The sequence below is a fragment of the Falco naumanni genome, chromosome 2, assembly GCF_017639655.2.
Source record: "Falco naumanni isolate bFalNau1 chromosome 2, bFalNau1.pat, whole genome shotgun sequence".
In the NCBI taxonomy this organism is placed as follows: Eukaryota; Metazoa; Chordata; class Aves; order Falconiformes; family Falconidae; genus Falco; species Falco naumanni.
Window position 1 is genome coordinate 115,551,026 of NC_054055.1, and position 20,062 is coordinate 115,571,087.

General features: G+C 36.6%; 1 protein-coding gene across 4 annotated transcripts in view; it reads left to right on the forward strand.

The window, feature by feature from the left end:
• The window catches only part of DCAF6 (DDB1 and CUL4 associated factor 6), a 90,415-nt gene that overhangs the window by 46,891 nt on the left and 23,462 nt on the right, over positions 1-20,062 (forward strand). For 2 of the 4 annotated variants that reach the window (XM_040583006.1, XM_040583009.1), the window contains exons 11-14: positions 1,843-2,010; positions 8,823-8,882; positions 15,629-15,734; positions 19,436-19,551. In XM_040583006.1, coding sequence (XP_040438940.1) covers positions 1,843-2,010; positions 8,823-8,882; positions 15,629-15,734; positions 19,436-19,551 — 450 coding nt within the window. The remainder of the gene's footprint in view (positions 1-1,842; positions 2,011-8,822; positions 8,883-15,628; positions 15,735-19,435; positions 19,552-20,062) is intronic. The other 2 variants (XM_040583007.1, XM_040583008.1) reach the window with 2 other exon arrangements.

The following is a 20,062-nucleotide window of genomic DNA, read 5'->3' on the forward strand; positions in this document are numbered from 1 at the left end:
GGACAGCTTAATCTTAATAGGTGTTTTGATATAAGGTAACTTTGCTTTTAAGTTTTGAATGGGAAAGTGGCAATAGCTGGGGTTTTTTTCTTTCCATTTCTGATTCCTCACTCCATTTGCTGGCAAAATAAACATTTGCTTAGAGGTTCTGAAATGTGTTAAAAGGTGTTGTCATTTAACATAGTCAGGATAGTAGTTACCGGTTTGTTTTGAATTGTAGTTCTTACTACATCTTAAATTGTAACTGTCTCTGGATTGAGTGGAACTGAATCAGCAGCAAGTACTGAAAACTGCAATTTTAGGCATCACTGAAATTTCCTTAAAAGCATTTTCTAGACTGTTTGGAATTCTAATTTCCATAAATGTTCATGGCGCATGAAAACTATTCATAGCAAATCTCTCTGATGTGATATTCCTTTTAGGAATTACATCTTCTTCTTTCTTGTTATACCTCGTCAACCATAAACTGGCAGGATATTATTTCCCAGAAGTGGTATTAGATTGCGGACATGGCTATTTGGTATGAACTGGTCCCTGCCCCTCATTTTGAATGGTTGGATTCTGTCTTTGGCTTTGTTTCTTTTTATGAAATAAAATGTTAAATTTGGTTGCTTCACTGAGTGAATAAAGGTTACAGAATACTTGAAAGCTTTTGCTTGACTGAAAGGCTATATGCCAATATAATGCTCTCTAGTAATTTAACATTTTATAGTATTGATTTTTTTTTTCTTTGCAGATTTCCTCCTATCTACAAAATACTCCACAGTGCATTTGATATAAATACTTTCAGGAAAGGTCTAGGCTAACAGTTCATAGCACAACTAGCTAGAGCATTTGGTGTGAACGTTTGAGTCTGAATTAGCTTCTCTGCTCTACTGTATTATAGGTGACAGCGGTTCAGGTCAATGTTGTGCTTCGGCTACTGTTAATAAAGACCTATCTGTGTCGTATAAAGAGAAGTGCTTGCTATACAGCACTTGTGTAAGCAGTGGAAATCTGCAAAGAGCATGGGAAGAATAAAAAATTACTTGGTCACTTAGTTTTATAGTAGTTTGCAAACAATACTGTTAATCAGGCAGTGCACTGGTACATGCCAAAACACTGTAACTAACAAATGAATAAAGGCAAAATGGTGAAAACAGTGAAGTCTTTAAAGGTGGAACTGAGAGAATAGTCTGTTAAGAGAATAATAGTAAGAATTGTTTATGATTAAATAAATCACTTTCTCTGTAGGACCACTTAACTATATTCAGACTTTGAGTCCTCACCTGCTGGGAATGTCTGAGATAAAAAATGAGTTCGTATTAAAGGGTATTTTTTGGTTGAATGCTGTTCTGCCACATATTTCCATAGTCCCAGATTCCTTTTTTTTTATAGGTTTGTTTTGATCAAAATTGTACTAAATTTATTTTTTTCACATCAGGAAGCTACACATTCATTTTGAGAACTTGTCTGTAGACCACAGTTGCATAATTTCACACCACGAATATTCTGATTTATGTATGTTAGGAACATGGAAATAAATATTTCTGTTTGCTTTGTTTTGAATCAGTCAGGATCTATCTATTTTCATTAAATAGTTCTTTGATAAATGGTTGGATGGGGAGGGAATGTATATGTGCTTTTAGGAAGAGGAAAACAATTTAAGCGTTTTCTTTTATAACTTCTGGATGTCAGTAAATGATTTACATATATTTATTTTTTTACTGTAATTACACATAGTACCTGTTGCTTCTGTCTTTGGTCAGTCCCCCTACCCCCTGTTCTTTATATTGTATGTTCAATGCTTCTTTCTTTTACATGTTTTTTTTTTTTTTTTTCCCCCTTCTCCCTGTTTGTCAGAGTTAATGGGACCCGAGTTAGCTATAATCCGTAGGGGTCTACAGCGACTGAGGCTTAAGAAGGCAGAACAACAGAGACAGCGAGAGCTAGCTGAGGGTTCAGCGCCACAGTCGACCTCCTCTGATCAGTCCTCCTCTAAGGGCTCCTCACAGGACCCTCAGACATCAGGTTGTCATTTGTCAAGGTTTTTTAAGCAGCTAACGTAGCTATAGTTTGTGCTGCTGTTGTTTGCTGAGTTGCTTCTCTTCCAGAATAAGACAGTGAATGCATTTGCTGCTCGTCTTACCTTGCACGTGGTGGTGTTTATCATCACATGGGTTAGGGAAACAGTAATGTTGACAGTTTTCATTTATCTAACACGTTTGGATTATATAGCTAAATGATACTGTATGGAGAAGGCTTCCTAGGTGCATGGTATCAGGTATGTGCAGTGTTTGTTAGAGCAGTTGAGCAAGAAATTGCCGTGTCCTGAATAGAGTAAGGTACTTACACACTTGAAACTGCATTTTGGCGTTAATTGTATCCAATAGTAACATTTAAGACTTGGCTTTGGTGTAGCATATGTTCTAAATCAGGGTAACAATTTGGTAAAATAGAATTTTGGCACTCTTAAATGCTATGATTTTACAGTAAGTATAGTGAAACTACTTGTAACAAGCCAAAGTCCCTAGATATGCTCCCTTTTTTTTTTTAATAGAGTGACTTTCATTTCACCATCCTCTTTCTCTTGTCTTATTGAGGTTAAAAATTATTACAAGAAAGTCTTGGGGATGTTTATAATAAAAAGAGACGTATTTGAGAAAGCTAGGGTAGGAGCATGCATATAAATACAGAGGTAAACCCTAAAGCGTGAACTTGAAGCTAACTTTGTCATGGCACCATGTCAAAGTCAGCGAGCTGCATGCTTGTGTGAAAAATCAGCATATTTTGTGTTGAGAAGTAACGTCTAGCGATGTTTCTTGTATGGATAAATTCTGTGACAATTGAGGTGTGGCTAAATAACTTAGAAGGATTAGGTCATACATTCACAGCTTGACTTGCTATGGTTCAATCTATTTGTTTATCTGGAGCCTTACGGAACGATTTGATGTAGCAGTGGCTAGTGCTCTAGTTACAGTATGTAGCTGCTGAATTTTGAATAACGTCCGACACTAGAAAATTCTACAGAGAGTTTTCAGAATGTTTGGAAACGAGTAAATCCTGGAGGGCTGTGTGCTTATCCTAGGGATGGTGGCCATAGGTGCCTGTTACCCATAGGAAGAGAACAAGAAAAACAGTGGTAGCAGTGTTCTTGTAGGTGGTGAAATTTCCTGCCAGAAAAAAAAAAAAAACCACCTACCAAAAAGCTACTGATTTTTTCAGCAAACTGAATGTAGAAATTTATTATCTCAAAGATATGTATTGATAGAGGCAAAACCATATCTAGTGTTTACAGTCAGTAGTTCCTGATCTTCCATTTTCTTTTCTGAATGATTTAAAAGTTTTTTTTACTAAATTGTTTCCGATTGAATTGAAGTTGGGGAAAAAAGTTTGGTTGCGAACATACCTGTAGAATTTTCACCTGGAGGTATATCTGTGGGTATTTTACTACTCCTGAAGTATGTGTTGGTCTGACTTTCCCTTGATGGTGCCTTGCCCATCTCTTTTAGTGCTGCTTCAAGGATGCAGTGTAATTATTTCCTCTCATTTGCTTTTGGGCCAGCATACTGTAGGATCCATACTGACACAAATTTGAAAGTTTAAGCTGAGTAATTGGTTTGAACTGGGAGTCAGAGCTGTATTGTAGTTAGTCTGGATCCCCCGTCACTGCCTCTTGGAGTTTTGAGTTCCCATGTGCTTTGAATTTTAAGGGAACTAATGCAAAGATCTGACTTTTGTTTGGGATCACTAGTGAACCACTGAATGCATACATAACCTTGGAGGAAATTAATCAAATATTTACCTCGTTCTTCATGTGATGACAATGAATTTGCAAGTTTAACCATTTTGCTTATTAAGTAATTGCTTTGAAGGAAACACTTATTTGTTGTTTGAAACTCTTTTCTGTTGGGGAAGCCAGATCACCTTTGCATTATCTATTTACTTTTTAAGATTTCTGCACTCTGGACACAGAAATATTCTAGTTTCTTTTTGTGCAAGTTACTTTGTTTTGTTCCCTTTTTCTGACCACCCAAACCTTATTTTTGGAAGGTATGTATCTGTAATCTATTCCTTTGGAAAACTGGAGCTGCAGATTTTTGGTTTGTAGCTTCTTCATAGAGACAACTGTTCTCCAAGGTGCTGTCATCAGCTGATATTTTGTAAGTGTGGTAGGAGAAAAAGAAGTTTTTAGGTGTAGGGTTTTGTTGGTGTTTTTTTTTAATAATAAATTCCCATACAGGACAATAACTTTTTTTTTCTTCTCAGGGTTGTCTTTGATACTCTGTCTTGAGGCAGATGTTCATTTTTCAAGGACACACTAGCTGTAAATTTTCAAACACATTTTGGGGTGTAATTTTTGTCTGCCACTGTGTGAAACGGTGTCATAACCTCTGGCCCAGGAGTGCAAATTCTCAGTCCCTACTCTGGCAAAACTTGTGTAATTTACACTTGCAATTTTTTGGGGAATTCTGTGTGAGACTAAGTCCACTTCTTCTGGCCTCTATTTCATTCTCAGTCCTTATCTTTGCAATCACAGAAGCTCGATTGTAGCTGTAGAGACAAGCTAGAGAAAAAAAATACTCCAGCCATGTAAGAAATTACCAGTAGAATATGTCAAAACCTGAGAGCTTTTACAGGTTTAATAGAAAATTAGACTGTATGGTAGTTATTCTGTCTCCTAGTCTAAGGACTTGTAATAGTTACAGGAGGATTTGTAAGCTGTATGTGTAATGGTTAACCATTACTATTTAGAAATATATGGTGGTTGTTGCATGTGCAAGTGAGTTGACAGAGTAATGATTCACAGTGGGCTGATTTGACATTGAGGATACTTCATGCTCAGATGGCAAAGAGACTGTTTCAGTGGATACCTCTCATAAGTATTGTGTAACTTTGGCTTTTAGACTTTTAGACTTTTAGAAGCAGTCTATGCTGCGTGTATCAGGTCTATTTTGCCTTCAAGTCTTCACTGAAGTATTGAACATTCAGATTTTTTTGGTAGGCACTTTCATTAGGGAGCTATAGTAAGTTGGTGGGGTTTTTGTTTTTTATTTTTCATTATATACTTTCTCCAACAAAGCCTAGTTTTGACTTAGGTTTTTGTGCCACTTTATAACATTTAGATCCTGTGCAGTATTTAAACAACAGCATATATGTGCTATATGCAAACTACAAAGAAAGTAAACCCTTTTAACCTATTGCTATTGCTGGGCATCCCAGTGCTGATATGCCATGTATGCTTTGCCATTACCTATGTCATGCCTCTTTTTGAGAACCTTTAAGTGATTTGAATGCAATTTGAGAAGTTGCAGAAACATGCATGAACAAGCTGATCTTGAAGCAAGAAAGAAAGAATAAATCAATATTATAGATCAGTGTAGCAGTCAGTGTGCATAATCTTACCCTCAAAAATATAAAGTAATGTGAACCTTTCTTTTTTGAGGAAAAATTAATGCGATTTAGACTGAATTTACTGTGGAATAAAGATCTATCATGTAATGCTGACAAATTGCAGAACCTGTGATGCACACAGACTTGATTTTATTTTTTTTTTAAACGCTAGTTTCAAAGGTCTATACAGTCATTGTCTTTAAAGTAGAACAAATTGGACCTTCGTTTCTGTGTTAAAGGTTTCTGTAAAGAAACCAGTGTTTAAAAACCTGCAGTTTTTATGACTGGATTCTTTGCATTCTTTGTAAACATCCAAATGTAGAAATGTGTTGATTTGAAGTCCAAAATTCGTAGCTGAGAGCTTATTCACTGAGCAAAGCAATTATTCCTAGTTATGAAAACAAGTATTTCATTTCTCAAATAAGGTCCGCTATGTGTGCCATGTTTGGGACTTATAAAAATAGGTGTCACTGCTTCAGGCCTGGCTGTCACATTGGAGCTGGTGTTAGTGATAGAAGGAGGAAATTTTTTTTAACCAAAACAGTAGAGGTGGCATGCTGATATTCTGATGAAGTCAGGTGCTGATTGCCCAAACTAGAGGAAGATCCTTCAGCATGTAACTGACTTTAAAATTATCTTCTATATTCTGTTTGAGGTTCCCCAAATTTATGAATCTCCAGTTCCCTCTTTAAGTGGTGTTCCAGTTTAAAAAGTACTGGTGACATTACAACCAGTGGTGAACTGCATTGGGATGTAGACCCAGCCTGTGAAGGCTCAGGTAAGAGTTTGGATTTTTGTTTGTTTTTTTAACTATATGGCTGGCATAGTTTTGGTAATACTTTTTTTCAAAAGCTTTATCAGAAACGATGAAAGTACTTTTTATGAATTTTTACAAAACAAAGCCATATATTAAAAAAAGAGGCATTTACCTGAACTTCTCTAGGCTGGTTTCATGTCATGTTTATTTCCCTACCTGTGGTGTGGGGTTCCAGACTGCAGTGCTACTTCAAGGGGTGCTGGTGATCCTTGCCTTCAGGGGACTTGAAAAAGGAGGAAAAAAAAAAAAAAAAGTGAGTTTAAAATTGCTGCAAATTGAGCTCTTTTCTTAAGCATGTTAATTGGAACATTTAGGATGCTTCCTGTATGTTGTTTAAAAATTCTCATCTTACAAGCGGAATGCATTCACAAAGTTGTAAGACACCAAAATAATAGTGAAATGTGGGAGGTTTAAGCCTGCATCGGGGTGGAGCATCACCTAGAAAATTTTTCATTTTTACTTACTGTGACTGAATGATGCACATGGTAAAACGTACCTACGTTTTACTTACTGGTGTATAATGTGAGGTCTTAATAAAATTTAGAAGTGCTGCTAAGGGTAGTAAATGTAATTTCTTACATTTATAATTAAAATATGTTAGCTCAGTCATATTTCTTCTGTTCATCTTGGTCTGAATTAAAGAGCTGATGAGGTTAGCTTTTCCAGCTAAGTAAAATGTTTCGCAGCATGATAAGCCTTTTAAAAAAGGACATATAAGCTTATAGAAAGAATTGCAGTGTAAGAACAGAGTGCAACCGAGAATCACCGTCTTCTGTCATTAGGCTTCTCAGCTTGCTGTCCAACACCTCCCCTCCTTTTAGCACTTCTGATACAAGTTGATCCCAATCATGGGCTGCATAACTGCCAGACAGTGATCAAAGCCAGCCTGCCCTTGAGGGAGGCGTGCCAATTCCTGTGCGGAGTCAGCTGGAATACAAGTAGATCACCTTATGACATGGTGCACTTTACACCAGCTCTTTGCTCTGATTTACATTCTAAAAAGTGGATTACTACTCCACTGAAAAAACTCCACTGTAAATACTTCTAAATTGGAAAGGATACGTAAAGCATGTTTCAGTTTTGGAAAGTGAAATACATTAACGTTTTAAGTCTCATGCTATAGAGCTACATCCCATCTGAATCTAGATGATAAATTTTCTGGTCTGGTTTAGGTACGTTTGGTGCAAGGCATGGGCACGGCTGGACAAAGGTAGAGACCTAAAACAGGATGAATTTTGTGTTTCCCAGTTGAAGAAATAAACTGTATAAGCCCAGTTACCAAAACAAACCAGAGCTTGCCGAAACAAGACCTCTCCTGGTCTTTGTTCTTCACTCCTCCTCCCCTCCCCTGCGCTAGGTATCAGTATAACGAAGGAACAGACTGTGATTCTTGCACCAACAGCTGGGATTGAAGTATCATTTGAGGATATATATTTAAATCAGCTTTGTCAATTTAGCAGGTTTTATGGCTGTGCTCTAAAATAGGTCATGTTGATGATTCCGGCCCAAACCTGGAAGTGAGCTTCCTGTAGGAGAAAGGTATATTATTTCCTTGCTTTCCTTGTACAGCATTTAAGTTCATGTTGAAATTTCTTTAGCATGCTGTGATGTTGGCAGACTAAGACTTAGTTTATAATCCAGGATATTAAATCCTTTCATTTTAGCATGAATTTGTTTATACCAGAAGATTAACAAATGCAACCAAGATACGGTGGTCTAGGCAATATCTTTGAAATACTGCACGAATTTATGTACATCAGCTCATCTTAAGGTAATACCAAAGTAAGATCTGGTCTTCAGAGGTGACAAGGAAAATAGACTCAGAGAAGATACTGAATGTTGCATATGTCATTTGTCTGCACAATTGAATGCAGTGCTGATAATAGTTATTAACTGGTAGTGGCCAGTGGGGAAAAAAAAGCACTTAACTGCTGGGGTTTTTTATTTTTATTGTGATTAGATAAGGATTTTTGTAAGACTGATTGGTGTGGTACTGTGATAAACTCACGAAGACATGTTCTCAGTCATCACATGCTACGGAGGTAGAACATCTAGGAATGCAAAACTATTGAACTGTCATATGAGTGAGGTGTATTTTGGTGCTTTAATGTTTTAAAACCAGTCTATGTGCTGTTATACCTGTAAACAGTCTCATCTTGTACATTTTATTTAAATATTGAAGATGCTGGTATGCCACTGAGTATTTTATGTTGAAGTATAAATATTCTGAAACTTATATTTAGCACATGGTTTGAAATACTAGTGTCATTTGGTAGTTGGAGCAAAGGCTTTAGGAGTTGTGACTCTTCAGTGTTTTTTTTCCCCAGCATGTTAGAAATTTGAAGAACGTAGTAAAATCTCTAGTAATGGACAGGCATTTTTAATATTGACATGTCAGCAAGTTTCAGGCTGTTCAGTGACGACCTAAAGAAATACAGAATGATTTGAAACAGGTGGCTTTGCTTCTGTCATGCCTAGAAAATGCAATACGGCTGGCTGCTCGTAAAACAAACCCAAAGCTTCCTTATGTTGCTGCTTTTTATTTTTTATTTGAAACTAACATATGATCGTGACATTTCTGTGCAGTTCTCTGCTGCTTATGTTTTAAGTTGAAATCTCGTTTTTGTTTCAGATTCTCCTTCTTCTGTGGTTAACAAACAGCTTGGATCCATGTCACTTGATGAGCAACAGGGTGCGTGTGACAGGGAATGCGCCTATACTCAGCCATAGCTGATTGCAATGCTTCCTTTTAAAATTGCCTTTCATGATGATAAACAGTCTAAAAATGCTGTTCATCTACATAAAGTAGAATTCTGTAAGCAGATCTGCTGGAAACTCATTAATTATTTATTTCCTAATATGAGTAACAGAGTAAGGTTAATTGTTTTCAAAAGCCATCCTATGCTCAATTCAATAATGCATTCAGTGTAGGTACGGTAATTGTCTTGTGTACTCTACAGACATTTAGAATATTTTTTTAAATGCAAATTAAAATTAATACTTTAAACAGTCTTTTTCTGAATGGTTCTTGTTGGATCAAAGTACAAATACCAAGTTTGAAATAACTCTTAATCATATAATGCCAGATTAATTTATCTTATACAAGAGAGATGTGCAGCTTTGTTCATACTTGCACAGTTTGAGTTACTTGAGTACCTGTTGCACTTAGGTGCATCTTACCCTCTATAAGCTCTTGTCCTACACCCTTTCTGCTAAACAACTGCTAGTGTTTCTCTGTAGATGCCCTGTGGGCTGGTGGTAGAAAGAAAACTTGTGAGCTTTCTCTATGCCCTTTATTCATCAGTCTCCCAATTGTGAGCAGTGCAGTGGGCCATAGGTGACCCTATTCCAGCTGAACCAATGTCATCTGTAGTGATTATTTATGCCTGAATAATTAATGAGTGATAGATGGTAATGTAAAAATAGATTTCCATACCCGCTACATTATGCTTACTTCCATATCAAAGCCTCTGCAGAGATTTAATAGCTCAAATCCCACAAAAGAGCTGGCTATTTCATCTTGTTTCACATTCTAAACTAGAATGCTGTTTCGAAATCCCATTTCTGAACAATAGTCTGTTTGGCAACTATTGAGGTTATGGTTTATTTTAGGATGCCAGAACATTGGGGGGGGGGAAAACAAAACCCTACAAGCTGTGTTTTATATTGACAAAATAAATCCATTTTGTGGAATTACATTTGGTGGTGAAATAGCCTTAAAACCTCAGTGCGTACCTTTGCTAATTATTCATGGTTCAGTAGTCTACATCACTCCGATAGTCAGGTTTAGCTGGAAAACTTGCTTATAATTAGCGGCCAAGTCATGCTCTCTGTTATGAACTCAGAATAAAGCATTATTTGATGAGAGTAGAATAAACTAGAATTAACATAGGAAGTCTAATTGTTTACTGAAATGCTTACAACTGCAGAAATTTGAGAAAACTGATAAATTGTTCCATGAAGTTGTAAATTAAGCCCATCTGACAACAAAGATAAACCCAGAAGTTTTGGTCCCAGAAATCAGTTCCCAAATCTGCATCAGATTCCTTTCAGGCAGGATCGGTTGCCTTAAAGACTACTTTGTGTATTACTGTTGTTAATTGCATAGTTGTAATACACCCATAGTTGTAATAGACTCTTGGGAGTCTTTTCTAATTATTTTTCCCTGCGTTAAGAAATTACTTGAACTAATGTGAAGAGGTTTCATCTCATAAAAGCACTTTGTGTTTTTTAATATGCAAACCCCCCTGAAAATACATGTTTATCCAGACTTCATTGGTAGACCAGTTCTCTGATTGTTTTCAGGCAATGTTGTTCTGTTGTGATAGGAGGGATCACCTGAAGAGGTGCAGAATGTTACTTCTAGTTTGGAAAACTAGGAATTTGGAGAAGGAGGAGATGTATTAGGAAATCTGTCGTCCAAACAATAAACTGAAAGAATAATTTGCTGAGATCTAGTTGGATTTTTTTGAAGTTAAACTGCATTAGTTTCACTTCGTATTTGAACAGGAATCTCAGAAAAGTATGAGCAGCTAATGAAGGAAGCCGTATCAGTTCTTTGTATGTAGAAATGCTTTTTCTTTCTTATTCCTGTCTTTTCCTGATTTGGTAGTGAATCAGCTGTCTTCTGTTGGACCAGTCTCTTTTGTTGGCATTCATGTTTTAAGACTGTTTCTGGGTTTAAAGGTCTTTTGATACTTATTACAAACATATACATTTATAATACCATTATTCTGACAGTCCAGCAGAAGCCATGAGTCATTCCCATCTGTACTTACAGCGATACACGCTGGATTTTTTTATCTTTTTGACTGTGATTGTGATAATGGAGAGTGGCTGTTAGATTTGTGTCAGTGTAAAGGCAGCGTTACAGCTGTAAGGTACTGCCTGGGTTGGTATGATTAAAGGGGGAACCTGAAGTCAGAGAATTAGCTCTGGCTTTGAAGTGTACATGTGTGTATGCATCCCATACCATGTTAGTGCTGCTTCCTGCATACACAGAAGCAACACTGATTATTTGTATTTCTAGGTATTTGCAAGTTAGTACGAGAGTTTAGTAATCCCTTAGGGCGATGTCCGTACCAGATTGTTCAGTGCCACGTTACAGACACTTGAGCTGGCTCAGAACAAACTGGTACGTCGGCTCTGGCAGAGTTAGTTCCTCCTAAACGCTACTGTAAGTCCTTGAAACTATTTGCATGTGTTGTGTCCCAGCTAATTAGCTTTGCCTCCCAGTCAGAGGAACTGGTTGAGTGTTGGTATGTGTGTAGAGCTTTCCAGATCTATAGTGAGCTCTGCAGGTACAAGCTCAAGAATTTCAGACCTGTGCTTTACTGTAAGGCGCGAAGTGGTCTGTACTGCCTCCTTCTATAAAGTGCAGTGCTATATTGAATGAGTATAGGAATCATCTGGACAAAGAAATTGTATGCCTTGGGCTATAGGTTAGGCTGGTCCAAAGAATTACTTCATTTTTGGTCTTCCCTTAGATGCCATTGATACCAGCCAGTATAAGGCACAGCATAATGTTATTCAGCCAGTCAGTATTCCTCACTAGATAAAGGAATCTTCACTCTTCCTTCCGAGTTCAGCTGTTTTTTTAAATAAATTTTCATACGTCAAGCCTTCCCGTGAAATTCCTGTTTTCCAAAATACGCCACTTATTTTCTCCTCTTTGGATCAATTTTTCTCCCTTCGGTAGTAACGCTTTGGTTTTCACCCAGAATATAACCCTGTCTTCAGGATGTACAAAGCTGATTTTCTTGTGAGGAGATCGTGATTAGTGCTGGATAGGGATAATTTTGGAAGTTTTTCATGAAAGGTCATCTGTCCTCTTCTCGAGGGGGTTACCAATAGACTAGCAAATAGGGCAGCATTGGAGATGTGGGAATCCAGCCTGAAGTTCCTTATGATGTTAAGTTTAACGAGGCAATGCAACCTGCCTTTATGCGCTTACCACTTCATAGCTAAGAGCCCCGATCTTTGAAGTTACACTTGCACAGGCTCATTTTCTAAGGGAAAAAGTGTGTATGAGGGGTATTGCTCTCATTTGTGGTTTTTGTTTTGTTTTTTAAATAAGGGTAGGAATGAAATTTTGTCTCCAGTTTTAGGGGTGGTAGTTTAAAAGTACCTTCTTCCTGCAGGCACCTGCAGAATGGACCATTTCCTGGCAGTGTTTGCTCTAGGACAGGGTTGCTTACGAAATATAAGACTGTAAGTTGTGGATAGTATCTTGAAAGTATAATATGTTTGGCTGTAGAATCCAATAAAGGGGCAACCAGAGATGGGAAACACTTATTTACAAAAGGATTTCCTCTCCTCTGTTATGCTTTTCTCTTACTTCCCAGATTCTAAACCAAGGGATTAGTATTTTGAGGAATTTCTAATAGAGAAATTAAGGTAAGGTGTTGACAAACTACAACTTTCTCGTGGAGCAATTACTACCCTACTAGAGCTTGCAATCAGATTAATGGTGTTGCAACAGCTCTCCCCTAAATCACAGAAGCTATACTACTTTTCTGCTTCTTCCTTTTTTTTTTTTTTTTTTTTTTTTTTTTTTTAAAATCAATGTGAAGTAGATATGGCTTGATGGGATGAACCCAGTTTTAGTGGAAGAGAACAGTGCCTCATTCTGATCTTGTTTGGTCTTTGCCAATCACATTGTTCTTCTTGAAACGAGTTCATGACTTTTGGATTTTATGTGGCTTCTCTAAAAGAATGTTCAGTTATGTACCAGGGCAAAACTTACTAGCTTTCTTCACAGAGGCTTTCATTAGTGTAAGTTTAATATAAAACAGTGAACTACACAACTAATTCTGTGCAGTTCATTATCAGATTCTTGTTTCCTCTGTCTTTTTTAAAAAGTTTCTTGTTCTTATTAGTGTCGATTTCATGCCTTAAAGCTAGTTTAAAGAAACTGCCTCAATCCAAATTATAGCTCATGGTATTGTAGATTTAAGAAAGAGCTATTCTACAACATGGTTTAACAGATACCTGTCTCCAGAAATTTGTAAAACTGATTTCTCAGTTAGTTAGTTCCCTCTTTGGATAAGCCTACAGAAATTCTTCCAGCTTCCTGAGCGTGAATAAATACGAACGTCGCTTCCGAAGTAGGCATAGTCCGAGAGAACAGTCTCTGTGCATCTTAGTTAAATTCTTTGTTGTTGAGATTTTCAGACAGGAAAGCACTGTTATGCTAATATGATCTGAGCTTTATAACACAAGCCTAATATTCAGTTAGGTTTGTTACAGGATAGCAATGTTTAGTTACTTTGGTCAGTAACATTAACTAGTTTTGTGCTGAAGCAAATGTTGCATAGCAGCATCAAGTTAGATGTACAGTCGTCGTCTAGTGGCTCTCTTGGACTATTCAAGGCAGTAAGTTGTTTTTCTTTACCGATCTGAGTTCCCAGTTTAAAGATACGTCTTGTCTGTAGATTTAAGAAAGAGCTATTATACAACGTGGTTTAACAGATATCCGCCTCCAGAAATTTGTAAAACTTAATTCCTTTGCAAGGAAGGTAAAGAATTCTCCAGCTACATCATTTTTTTACTTTTTCAGTGTCCAGCTCCTGATGACTTGTGCAGCATGTTGGAATGATCAGTATTTGTGCTTGCTCAGGAAGGGTTCTGCAGAGTTTGAACAGACTTTTATACTAAGAGATGCTTGCCAATAGATTGCTAATAATCGAGAAGTACCTGTTAGTTAACAAAGAACATGCAATTTTTCAAAATATCTATGTATACCACTATAAGATATTTTCTTACATTTGTCTCTTCTCTTACTCAGTTTATTTCAGGAACTAGAAACCTCGCTTTTAATGAGTTTTATGCTTGCTCCACTCTAACAAGAGTGTAACTGGAACCTTTATTTTAGAGAGGCTATGAGGGTTTTTTTGCATAGAATAAAGCCCATGCCTTATGTAGGATTAGGATCATGGTTGTAATTGGTTAATTCTTTCATGTAAAAATATTTTCATTTTTCATACAGAGTTTTTGGGGTTTTGTTGTGTGGTTGGTTTTTTTGGGGGGTTGTTTTTTTTTTTTTTAATTTCTCTTCAGAATATGTAGAAATACATATTGAAAGTTCTTCGATGCAGCTGATCACTGCTGTGATCCTGTGAGCAGGCTTCTGCCAATCAGCAGTTTAAAAATATGAGCATTGATTGTTAGGTTAAATTCTTACATGCTGTTTCATAGTTCCTGTAGCTTAATTGTATCTTGTGGCAGTATTGTAGCCATTAGGGTTTTAATAATAACCTTTTTAGTGGGGGAGTTTTTAGGCATGTGCTTGAATCCAACATTAGGTTTTAATTGATGTTTCTGCAAAGATGATCTGAAGCTTTGATTTTATTGTGTCAGGCTGCTGCCAATACTACAAGTATACTTACAGTCAAATTTCTGTACTCTGTAAACCAAAGAAAATAGGGCATGATTTTGTCCAAATAGTCCTGAGATAAAAAGCTCATAATTCACAAAAAGCAAGACTACGTAGGCTACTTGGCCGGCATTTGAGTGGTGCCTAATACTAACAGCACCTCTGTTGTAGGGCTTAATCTGATGGTACTTTCCATTAACTTTTTAGTATTGCCCAAAGCCAACTTCATCATTAATGGTAATTGTGCCATGCATATGGAGAATTGTGACGGTTAATTTTACTCAAGGGTGGTGGCTGGATGGATGTCATTGAGCAGCTCTGTTTCGAAGGAGCCCACTGTACATCCTTAAAACTATATATGCAGCAGATGTTTGGCAGACTTGGCAGTGGTTTTCAATTCGATTCACTTCTGTTGCTTTTGGACATTATCAATAGTTTGCTTTGAAAGCACTCCCCTTCTGCTTACAGTTACTATAATGTGAGAGTTTTTTTAAAGCCAAAGGTCTCAGAACATGAATTTACAGTGTTTTATGACAGCTGGCTGACAATTTAAAGCAGGTCTAAGGATATTGGTAGTTGACTGGCTTCTAAGTAGAAAAAAAAAGGAGATGGTGAATTTTCTAGACCAGTGTGTCTAGATCTCATCATCTTTTTCATGTGTATTTACTGAGGCTAAAAAGACTGAACACCACTTCCAAAAAAAATTTCTATTCTTATTATTAATATACTTGATAGGAAAGGGATCTGCTTATAAAGGGTATTATTGTGTGTACACATACCTATCTGCAATTTTATTTACCAGCATGTTGAAGGCCAGCATCATGTTTGTTTGCTCTTATAAATACAAATAATTTTAGGCCATTTTTAAAGCATTGCAAATTTGGTGTGTTTACTTTGAAACTTTTTAATTTTTTGCTTGGGCTTTAAGAGCTCTTAAATAGACATTGTACGTGTTACTACCACATTTGGCCTTTGTTAGGATAATGAAATGAATCTTCAAAATTATAACAGCTTTATGTATATTACTGATGCCTATCCAAACTTTATCAACCCCGTATTTACAGAGAGTGATAAGCCGCGGACAGGAACAGGTGAACCAGTTTTAAGTTTGCACTACAGTACAGAAGGAACAACTACAAGCACAATAAAACTGGACTTCACTGATGAGTGGTAAGAAGTTAATTTTGTTTTTCACTGATTATTGATCAACACATATCACTAATGCTTATCTAGTCATAGATACAGGTGAGTTATTTTCCTGTATGGTACACATGTATTTTTAGGTGTAACAGACAATTTGCAGTGGCTGTAGTCCTCAATGCATTCAGAACGTAAAGGACAGTCACACTTGTAACATCAAATTTATGCAAGAGATTTCTCTGTTATATTTACCATGAATCTTTTGGAAACATGCTATCTTCATCAAATGCTAGCATAACATTAGTGTCAACTAGCTTACTAAATCAGGGTAGTACAGTGATGGGAAGGGTGGTCCAGGGGCTAGTGCTTAAGTTTTAATTCTCTGCTCTACCAGACTTTTCATACGGTATTCTGCAAGTTAGTCTAAATTAGTCTTTCTGTGGCACAGTTCTTGAGTTGTGAAACAGTAAAATTAGTATTTCTGTGTTTCTGAGGAGTCTAGATGAGTGCATATGGTTAAGAACTTTGTGGACTGCTGAGACACCGCAGTGAGGGCATCCTTTTCAGATAATAAACGCGTACTGTCTAACTGGTCTGACTTGGGTTTGTATCAAAGTCTATCACTAGAGCATCTCAGGATCTCCCAAAACAACCACAATCCTTATTTTATCTTTTCTTACTTCTAATTCTTTGCTTATGTTTTCAAAATTATTATAGAAAACAGTAAGTAGAAATGGTTGCTGGCATTTGTTACGAGGCAGGGGGGGAAACCCCAAACACCGCATCTAGCTACACTGAAGTGCTGTGGCTTGAGACATAAAACATACACCTTAGCCATAGCATTTGGAAACTTTAAACAGTGATCTGTGTGTTTTCACAAGAATGAAGTCTTTGCCCATGTGAATCTGAAATACTGTGGCAGTTATGTTCAGCCAATCTGTCAGGCTGTATTTCTATTTAGACTTGAAATCCAGCAAGCTTTGAAAGAATTAGTTTTGCTGTAATGCTTTTAACTAATACTGTGTTTAGTTTTGTAGTCATCTTTGTTTAATGCTTTAGGATAGGCAAATTTCACAAGAGGATCAGAGATTAGCAAATGTTTTGTCCATTTATTCTGGTAGCTTTTTAATATATAACAAGAAAACATTACTAACACTCTTATCACAGAAAGCAACTTTTATTAAACATTAACACTTTGTTTCTGTGTTTATTTTAAAACAAAATTTGAAAAATGCATTTCACACTCCAAACAGTTAATGATACAAGTGATTCTGAAGGTGGAAAATTTGAGTGAACTACCTCAAAAACAATATTAAAAAGTGTCGAGTATACAGGGATATTACTAATTACAGAAATTACAATTGGGGAAGTAAAGAGTAAATGAAAACTACTAAAACTCAGCTTCACTTGTATCTCTATTCTAACAGGAAGTATTTTAATGAATCTCTTGAGCCAACAGTTAGCAGCATGTGAATGACAAACATCAAATATAATACCAATAGAGAAGGAAGGACTGAACATCATGATCTCTTGAGACTAATGGCAGCAATATTCAGGGTGTTAGGACAGTTGTGATAGAAAAGCATATTAAGACAAACAGTACATGGGAAATAAAACACAGCTATGGGAACTAAAATGTGCATGATTAGTACCTTTTATTTGATGGAGTAATGGGTTCTAGAAACGTACATGGTGTAATAGAAAGAAACTGAATTTCCAGGAAGTATTTGATACTTTGTCACATGTTGACCTTCTGTCCTAAGGTGGAACAGGTAGATAATAAAGAAACGGAACACAGTGTTAAACTAACTTAATGGAGCTTCGTAGTGGGTAACGCAGGATGGGCAGTGAGAGGAAGAAGCGTTTCCTAGCGGGACAGTTGCAAGGCATTGTCTGTTCAGAGGCTAACTAAAACATTGTGCCCAAGAATGGATTAATAAAGCAAGATGCAATTCCACGTAACCAAATGATGCAGTTGAGGACAAATAACAGAAACCTAATCTGAAAGTTGGGAGTGTTGTGAAAAAGATGATGTGGACCTACCAGTCACTTCATTCTCAATATTACACAGCTACTAGATGGGCAAGTGTGATCCTAGATGTCACCATCTGGGAGACTTCAGCCAAGGATGAGAATTCCTGGTGCTGTTGCCTAACTCTACCTTGTGACTTAATGCTGTGTGAAATCTCCATCGTGCTTTTGAGAAAACTGATTCGAGTTGGCAGAGGTTCAACAAAGGGTTATGAGGTGAACTGGGTAAATAGAAAACCTGCTATGGAAGCAGATAGTAGGGCTTAATGTAGCGAAAGCACAGGGTGTTATTTTATTCTCTTAGAAACATCTTCTTCATGTAGCTGCTGGTGTGAAAAATAACACTGAAGTAAAAATGAAAGCAGCGTATATACATGAATGTAAATTAGGATTGAGTGTTTAGCTAGAAAGTCAATCCCTAAAAGTAAAAAAAAAAAAAAATTCTAGTGTTTAGACTGTGATTAAGTTCATAAAAGTGACTTTCAATTGAGATTAGATCAGTTGAGGTGTGAAATAGCAAAAATCCTTGAGTTGGTGTCTAGCAGTACCCTTCTTGTCTGTCCTTTCAGAAACAATGCTGAAAATTCCTGATTTAGAAGAAATACTGTAAGGGCTAGCAAGAATTGTCTATGTATCCAAATACAGTACAGTAATGAAATAGACTATTGCTCATCAAGATGATTAAAAGCTGTCATTCTTAGGATAAAAATAAAAGTACTCAAGTCTAGACTAGATTCTCAAGTATCTAGACTAAGCACGATTTGTGCTGCTTCTAGCAATGTAGCATACAAAATAGTTTCGTAATAATATACGCATGTAAGAAGATACTTATTGCAGTCTAAATTCTTGAGAATCACGCTTATAATTCTCATAACTGATCTTTTTTTCGAACTTTGTCCAGCGATTTGCTGAAGTTTGAGGCCACAAGACAGGTGTGGGCCAGGAGGGATTGGGAGAGCTCAGGAACAAAGCTTTGCATTTCCTAAAATAAGGTCTTTTTCTAGACAGCCTAGAAACTTTAGTTTTGGTAACATTCAGAACAGCAGTGCTACATATTTCCTGAGGAATAATTTTCCTTACTGTAAACAGAAACTGGTGTTCCATAATAATCTAAACACGGATGCGGAGTAAATCTCAAGTACCAGCTTATAGTAATAAGTAAGTCTTGAGAAATAACAAAACTGGGAGGACTGAAAGCCAACATCAGAAGTCTGCCTCAAAAGGTACAGGAATGATAGTTAATGGTGAAGAACCTGGAAAACTTTATTTGAACCTATTTTTAATTGGATGGGATAAGATTATGTATTAATGCTCAGCTGACAGCTTGCCTTTAAGAGATCTTTGATCATTTATATACGTAAAAAAAATGTATAAATAGTGAAAGAGAGCAAATCCTTTTGAGTTCTCACATTATTTTGAAAAGCAATGAAGAAATCCTGTATAAGTTTAAAAAAAACAAAGGCAGGAAGGAGAAAGCAGAGTTCTGTGATGCAGGTGAATAGTGTAGGGTGAGTAGCGATGGACATAATAAAACAATTTTGAAATTGCTGTGAAGCTTGTTAGTTGTAGCTGCTGCCAGGACCAATTGAATTGTGAGATCGCAGCGAGAAAGATGATGATGGTCAAGCTGTGCAATTACAATTATATTATCTGTTTACATTATTTCTAATAATATTTTTTTTAACGTGTTACATTGCCAGGAGCAGCACAAATTCAAGCTCTAGAGGGAGTGGAAGTCATTGCAAAACTGAAGGCCAAGAAGACTCTGTAAAAACAAAAACCTCAGAAGGGTCAGGGCCTGAAGATGAAGAAACAAGTAAGATACAGCATTATTTCTGTAATGCTAAGGTAAAAATTCTGCTCTCGTGTGTTCATGACTCCCATTGAACATGATGGGAGTCTCATACACATGCATGTGAAGACAGAATACAGCCATAATAAAATACAACTTTCTGAGAAAAGAAAACGATACCAACCTGAGATAGTTGCAAATAAATATAAACAAAATTAACTTACTCTGTCTTCAGTTCTAAAACCCTTATTCTTTTTTCTTAACAACATATCTGCCCCAATTTGTATAAAAAAATAGAACAACTGCACTTTGCAGTCATAAATGAGTGCTGGGTATTTTGTTACATTTCTTTCAAGCTTTCACTGTATTTTGTTACATGTGGTTGTCTTGCTCAATTCATTGCCAAAAGGGCAGTCATGTCAAATGACTGGTTCCAGAGAAATGTTTGTTCTTTTTTTTAAAAATCCCTTTTAATAGAGCAGTAACTTAATTTCCATCTTCAGAAAAATAGCTTTCAGTAAGTGATCATCTGTTT